The 7,591-nt window shown below is 36.6% G+C and overlaps 1 protein-coding gene across 2 annotated transcripts in view; it reads left to right on the top strand.

Annotated features, from left to right (window-relative positions):
• PREX1 (phosphatidylinositol-3,4,5-trisphosphate dependent Rac exchange factor 1) overlaps positions 1-2,350 on the top strand; it is a 173,343-nt gene extending 170,993 nt beyond the window's left edge. For both annotated transcript variants that reach the window (XM_069805851.1, XM_069805844.1), the window contains exon 40: positions 873-2,350. In XM_069805851.1, the coding sequence (XP_069661952.1) occupies positions 873-915 (43 nt within the window). In that variant the 3' untranslated portion in view covers positions 916-2,350. The remainder of the gene's footprint in view (positions 1-872) is intronic.
• The last annotated feature ends 5,241 nt before the right edge of the window (positions 2,351-7,591 follow it).

Genomic DNA, 7,591 nt, shown 5'->3' on the forward strand with positions numbered 1-7,591 from the left:
GTTCAAAAAGAAACAGCTTTACAAGCAAATCGTAAGCTAAGGCATTTCTCTTCTTTCGTGTACACTCTAAATCACAATGACAAACTCCAGGACTGTTTACTTGGATTATTTCAGGGCAATAAAGTTCAGATACATGTGTTCCTACTGGGTTCCATCATCATAATGTGAAATAAAACTAAGCAAAGTTAAAAAGAGAGCTGGTGAATTAATGTTAAATCTCAGGATTTTATTTCCTAGCATTGAGGTTTGTCAAACTCTGTAGTAGCAGTCTTGAAAGAGAAGTTGTAAAAGACTTGAGTTTATGCAAATGTAAAGTAGAAAAAGCCAAAACAAAGCTACCACAAACGGTCATATATATGAATGACAGTCAAGATGCGCTTAGGTTTAACCACTGGCCTCAATTTGCTGATCTTGTGATTAAAAAAATTTCTCTGAAAATATGATTACTAATTTTAAAGTTTGTTAAACCATGCTAACAACCAAATAAGTTCTTTTATCTGTTTGGTATCCCAATCTGTATGAGGGGTGAACCCTCTTGTTCAGGAAAAATGCTGAACTGGGTTTAGAACAAAAGAAAAAGAGAAAGAGAGAAGGGGCTGTTGAAGACCCAAATTGGGCCAAAGTTAAAAAGGGAGTGATGGAAAGTCTCAAACAGTATTTAAACGATGAATGTAAATACTTTAGTTAATAAATCACTAGTGGCACTTATAAATTTGCAATTATTGAAATTAAAAATAGTGGTATTCTTGATACTGGATTACCTCTAAAGCTTGCAGAATGATAAAGGAGAAGTTGTCTCTCATATACTGTGCCAGTAACTTTATGTATCATCCTTATGATATTTAATACCGTATTCTTCATCTGCCTTAAAGACTCTATAGGTTGTGCCAGCCACCTACAGATGGGGATTTATAAAAGTGAGAGAGGCACCTACATTGCAGCATTGTTAAAGCATTCAGCTATGAGCAGCCCTGTCTGAGGACCCACTCTAACTGACACTGATGGTGCTGAATCAAGAGAGGACGAGATATTGCTCTGGTTTAGTAGGATATGAACCTGCTGGACCCAGGCACCAAGAATCTGCCTTTGAACTCCTGCAGCACGTGCAGGGATTCCTGTATTGCTTTGACTTCTTGAAGAAATTCTTGAAACCACCACCACAGAGTTAAGATGGATGTTACTGCCATTTGCTAGATGCCTGGAAAAGTGACAACTGTATTTCAAGAGAGCGCAGTTTTCCTGATGACTTGTTTGTGCTGCCACCTAAAAGTTGTGGACTTCAAGATATGGAGTGGTTAAGAAAATCCAGAATGACACATATCTCTCTCCCTGTACTGCATCTGGCATCCATTTAATTGCCAGCATAATTTTGGTCAGCATCCTTGAGCAGTACCTTCATAAACACCACTTTTTCATTAACTGACCTGCACTTTTGAACAACAAATAGCACAATCTATGGTTTATTCAAATATGAACACGAAGAATTTCTTCTGGAGTAATTTTCCACTTCAGCCCAGTGAGAACCAATCTCTCTATGCTGCAGAGTATACATTCCATAATACTTCTTAACATTACTTCATTTTACTTACTGTAGCTTTCAGGTTTTTGATTAACTCTTTTTGCTAATGCCCTATTATGTACTCTGGAAATACAGTACTATTTAAGAGGAGAGATTGGGAGTGAAGGATTTTAAAGGAAACTTTACAAAGGAAAGATACAGTCTTATAATCTGATTATTTGAACAGATGTAGTTTTTAAAACAGGTCAGAAGAACTATACTTATTTATGTGGAGTGGAATATGTGTTTTCGATCATGTTATTATATATACAAGATTTAAATAAAAATTATATTGTTTAAAATGGGACCAATATGCTGGCAATTACACAGCTACTCCCAGTTTACTGAAAAAAATCTACATTATTTAAAATCATTCAATATTTAAGTAGTCTTTAATACAGTTATTAAGATGTATTAGGGATGCTTTTAAGTTAAAAAAGGAATCGTGTATATAATGTACTTTATTTTTTCTTGTTTGAAAAATTGTTCTCCATTCTGTCAGTATTATCCTAAGCACAGTAATTTTTTCCAAATTACTGGCTGAAACTAATTGAAACATGTCAGCAGTCTCAGGACAGAAATAACGTTCTTTTGGAGTGAGTGCCTTAATATGACCACCCATCCCTCATGAATTTCAGTCATAGCGGGTGTCACTAGAAGGGTGTATAGGAAACTTACCATTCCTCTGTTTCTCCACAGCCTCATTTAAAACAATTCATAGTTAGGAGATTCAGAAGCGCTTTGCAGTGATGTATATTCTAGAAAATAAAGGTTTGGGGTTTTTATTTCTGATGTTGTTTGTTCTTTAGCTGGCTTAATTTTTTTTCATTAACATCCAAACCGACTCAAAAACTAAAATTAAGACTTTTTCCATTTGTATATGAAGGTCTCGTAATTTTTTTAATCTACACTTCAACACAAAATGGCTTATGACAAAGTTTGGGGATGCAGATTGTTCTGAATTTTGTCTCTTAATTTTTAAATTTCTTTTTTCTTCACTCACAGACTGAAGTAATTTTGGGGAAGGAACATGGTTTTTTTACTCTCTTACTTTTAACTGTTTCCTCTGACCTACAGCAACCTGTTGCAGGGAACTTGGACAACCCATCACTTGCCAGCTGTTGGATACAGGGGTTTGTTACTGAGTATCCATTTTGTACTGCAGCCAGATGAGCAGATCATTATTTCAATGCACTTTTTGTTAATTTTGGAAGATTCTTGCCATTTGCTGTTTGAAGAAGAAATGGATGTTTCTTTACTGAATCCTCAACTTAAAATGTACTTAGTATTGTAAGAACTGTAGGAACACCCAAAATTTAAAAAAAAAAACACATAGGCCAAGATCCTCGCTTTGTCTACATCAGCTCTGTTCAGCGGAACTGCAGCAATTTACAGCCTGGCGAGGATCCTGGCCCACACTTGCGCAGTCACTGCGTAAAGATGCATAGAAGAGTATCTAAGGGCATTTACACTGTGCACTGTTTTACATTGAACTGTATATGTTATTCTCATTGAAAACATGATAGAAGTTTTTATTATTAAAAGTTGGTTTATATTATAAGGAAAGAAGGTATGATCTTCTTTTTCTGTTACACCCTTTAGTTCCTTAGCTCTCTAAGTTCTGTTGAACAGTTTAAGTTCTGATATTTGTATGGAGCTATGAGGTGTTGGAAGTTTAAACTGTAAGGGAAAAGTTGTTTTTGATATCAGCTCAAACTGGCAGTTTAGTGCTAAACTCTTCCTGCTTGTGCAGTGTTGGCTACAGATGTAGATTCACTGAAGATTTCCTATTAAAGTAGAAAAGAAAAACTGCTTTGGTGCTGTAAAATTGCAGGGTTTAAATCCAGTGCTGGAAAAAACAGGTTCAAGTGGAAAATAAGAGGGCAATGCACAAGCCAACCTGCAAGTAAAGAAAATAGATCAGGTCTGCAGAATTTCCATGGCTAAAAAGCAAAGTAAGAATCGGGCTTCCCGCAACCGAGCAAGTGCAGGTTTCATAGATCCTGAGCATCTGATAGACTGGAAGTGTGGAAAACATGGAAAACACAGTCGAGATGGAGAAAATGGAAACTAGCAGCATGACAATGAGGTGTGTAAGCACCTGGCTAAAGGAAAGAAGGCACCACTGAAAAGAAATTGGGGGTTGGGCAGCAGATGCAAGTGCACTTTCTTATATATTAGTCTTGTAACTGAATTTGCTTATCATTTTCATTAATCACTGAAACAGATACTATAAGGCTGGTGTTGATGTTAAGTTGGGAGGCACTAATCTAGAGGAGGATCAGGGTGCACGCACAAAAAAACCCCTAGAAGACTCTGAACACTGAATGGGATGAAATGAATGGGATGAAGTTTTACAGTACAAATATTAGCTCATGCACTTGAAGATTAAACAAAGTATTTTGCTATATTTCTTGTTAATTGATAATAAAAGGCCCTTGGTCATAGAGTTTGTCACAGGATGAGTCAGATGCAATTTGATAGAATTGTGAAAGCTCAGCCTGCACTAGGAGAAAAATTTCCAGTTGGGATGGAGAAGTAGTCAAGCCACTGTGCAGAGGCCAAATAATTAAGTGAAATTGCAGTAGCTAGATGTCGAGGAAAGATACTAAAATGGTATCAATAAAGTGGATACAATTCTGTAAGATAAGGCCAGGAGAGCTTGATTTATTTAGCCTAAGACACAAGTACAACTGATGTCTTTATAAGAAGATAATAAAGAGAATGGTAAAGACAGTTCAACCTAAAAAATAAATACAGCCACAAGGAGAAAAAGGAGTACAAGCAGTCAGGGATAAATACTGGCTGAAAATTGTTCTGGACCCTAGAAACTTTTTTTCCCAATCCAGCTCTGACAAAAAAAGAAATAACTTTTACAAAGGGGCTTGTAAAAGATGAAGCAGTGGTGCCTAGAGTCACAGGAGAGCCTCCCTCTGAGGGCGACAACGCAGCCCTTCCCAGTCCAGCCCCATTTGGCTGCAGAAGCTGTATTTGACAGAAGAGTGTGAACAGTTCCTGCATTGTCTGATTTTGTCCATGGCATTTGCAAAGGTGTAGACTGCTTTTCAAATCCAGGCCTTGGCTATCTGTTAGCATTAGAAATTTTCATATTCCAGTATTCATTTGCAGACTGAAATACTGAGATTTTTAGATGAGAAACCACAGATTTAGACAAATACACATCTTGTGTCCATTTAGAATAAAAAACATTGAAAAGAAAAATCCACCTGGACTCTGGCAAATCCTTTTTCCTCTGTCATATTTTCTTATCAGCAAATGGTGCTAATTTGGGAATATTTTGAGCACAAGTTATTTCATGGTTCTGAATTGATTTGAAGATAAAAAACACTAAGGCCTAACAATCAGAATTTCAATGTAAAAATAATTTGAAACACTCCTGCTTCTGTAACAGCATATATAGTATTTCATCTGTCATAACACTTGGCATTATAAGTATCTGACACAGCTTCTAATCACCTGGTCATTGTTCATTGGTAAAAGGGGAAAAAACCCACCCCTAACACAACAAACGGCTCATGAAATCAACTCACTCAGAAAAGCACATAGCACATAGACTTACTGATAAGGTATCATTGATTAATCAAATTACCCAGTACAATGTGTATCTAAAACTAGTATTTGTGTAGCACTAGAGTGTTCAAGTATGAAGTTCAAATTTGCCATTCAGAGAAGTCTGCTGTAGCTATTTATCTTAACAGGGAAGAAAAGCCTTCAAACAGCAAAAGGTATTTTTCCCACTTTTTAGAATGAGAGTCCTGGCTTTGATTAGCAACAAGAAACCATTGTGGTGCCATTGGGTTCTGATCCTTCTGTTCCTTCCTATGCAAAAATCCTTTCTGTTTCATGTTAACCAACTTTGTGCAATAGCAGTTTTCATGGTACTGTTGCAGCATCACCACACTACATCACTAAAGGAGACTTTGTTTAATATAAACTGAAAAAATTCTAGTGTCCTCAAGTCCGAGCACTCAGTCTCACCATGCCCAACTTCCTTTGCTATACTGAGCAATTAACTTTTCCTCCCTGCTACAGTCTGAGGAGGGAACTGGGGAACTACTTTTTTACCACTGGTATTGTGAAGATTCAAAGGAGAGAAACCGTAAACTTCTTTGAAAACTGACAGTGCTTTACATATATAATAATATAGTTCTAATGACTTGAAAAACAGGAAACTAGACAGAAAAAAGGATAAACATCACAAAGACATATGTAAAAATCTCTGCTTTTAAGTCCCATAAATATATTAACTGAGAGCACTCGGTATAAGGAAAGACGACCGAGTATATTTTTTATGTACTTGCTCTGCTCCGTACCAGGATTCAGAAGTGCTATCCATTAATACCATCAAGGAACCTAATTTAACATTACTCTTTTTGTTAGGGAAAAAGAACAAACTCATATTTTTGTGTGAAGTTGCTTCAGACTCCCTTCTTTTCAGCAGTTCCCACTTTGATTTGAATAATAGAATTCATAACATAAGTAAATGTTAGGTGAAATATTTTTAAAATATGGTCTTGGCAAGAGGATATCCAGTTTGGATTTCAGAGTAGCACCTTTTAGTTAGTAAAAGAATTGATAATTCTTTTATCACTCAGTTTGGCATGAGGATAATACTGTTTATTTAAGGCCCTTCCAATTGTCAGCATATATACCCTGAGAATCAGGCTCTGATGCACTGTTGCAATCAAGCATACCAGAAGAAAGATTTGTTGCTACCTGGACCCTAATCAGTTGAATGGGTTATGCTTTTGTATCCTGAAGCCTACATTGGCTTCAGTGCTGAATTAAAGACAAAGGACCCACTTATCTTAGAACAATAAGTTTGCTTTTTTGTATTTAACCTTTCACAGATGTTTCTAGATGAGCTAAGACCACAAGATGAAAATCACTGCACTAGTACAATGCCATAGAACAAATAACTCATTGAAGAGTACAGAGGACTTCTGAAAGGCCTTTATTTTTGCCCTTTTTACAAAGAGTAGGAATGGCCACAGTAATCTGAGCATAGGCCAAATTTAAGAGGCTTTTAAAAACTGATGATCAGCTATAGGCACTTAAGTGAGATTGCGATTGCATTACTGCATTTACAGCTCATTTTGCACCTAAGATCAACTACCTCGTTTGGGGGGGGGTGGAATTCTGAAATGACACGAGTTGTATAGTATGTTTTTGCATGAAACAGAACTTTTCATGGTTTTAGGAAAATGCTCCAGAGATGATATTTTTGTATCAGTTCATAGGATTGGCATTTTCAAATGTTTTGTAAAAAGTAAAAATGTACAGAATATTTGAGAGGGTTTTTCCAGTTAGGTTTGAGGGATTCTAGTGTACTAATAGTGTTACATTTCTTCTTCATGTATTTTTAAGTAAGCACATGTATCCTGCATTACGATAAAAGTCTTAATATAATTTGTTCAGCTTTTTGTATTGTATCGTCTAATCCATGTTGTCATTCTAGCATTACTGATCTGTGTGTGTTTGGTATGCTGTATGCTCAGTGTCTGTCAGAGCTGACATCAAGCCATTCAGAAAACGCTGCCCAGATGGTCATAACAATGTGTCTTCTATCAGACAGGATTCAGAGTACTCCTCTTGGGTTTGGAAGGTCGAAAGGTATCTGAACAGGAAACATTTCTGTTGGGTTATTAAAAATACTTGGGCTATTTCTTTAAGAAGAACCTTTTGAACTTCAAGAAGATTGAGAGAAGTAAAAAGAAAACTATTAGATGGTCACATCCTTTTTTGTTTTGTGGGACAAGGGACAAGCAAAAGAGCTCTTTCCTGCTGTGTGCAAACTGCATTCTGTCTTTATAGGGCATGAATTAAAGAATTAGTTCTCTTTCCTCTCCTCTGCAGAAAGACAGACAAAACCTGGAGCCAGGAAAGTGCGTTGCTGCCTTTGATTTCCCCAACTGTGCATCTAAAATTTCCCTTGACCCTGAAACTGAGACAGGTCCTGAGTTTTCCCTCAGAGTATTAAACTCAGCTTTATATGTTCTGACACTTATTCAG

This window comes from Haliaeetus albicilla, chromosome 2 (genome assembly GCF_947461875.1).
Source record: "Haliaeetus albicilla chromosome 2, bHalAlb1.1, whole genome shotgun sequence".
Classification (NCBI taxonomy): domain Eukaryota; kingdom Metazoa; phylum Chordata; class Aves; order Accipitriformes; family Accipitridae; genus Haliaeetus; species Haliaeetus albicilla.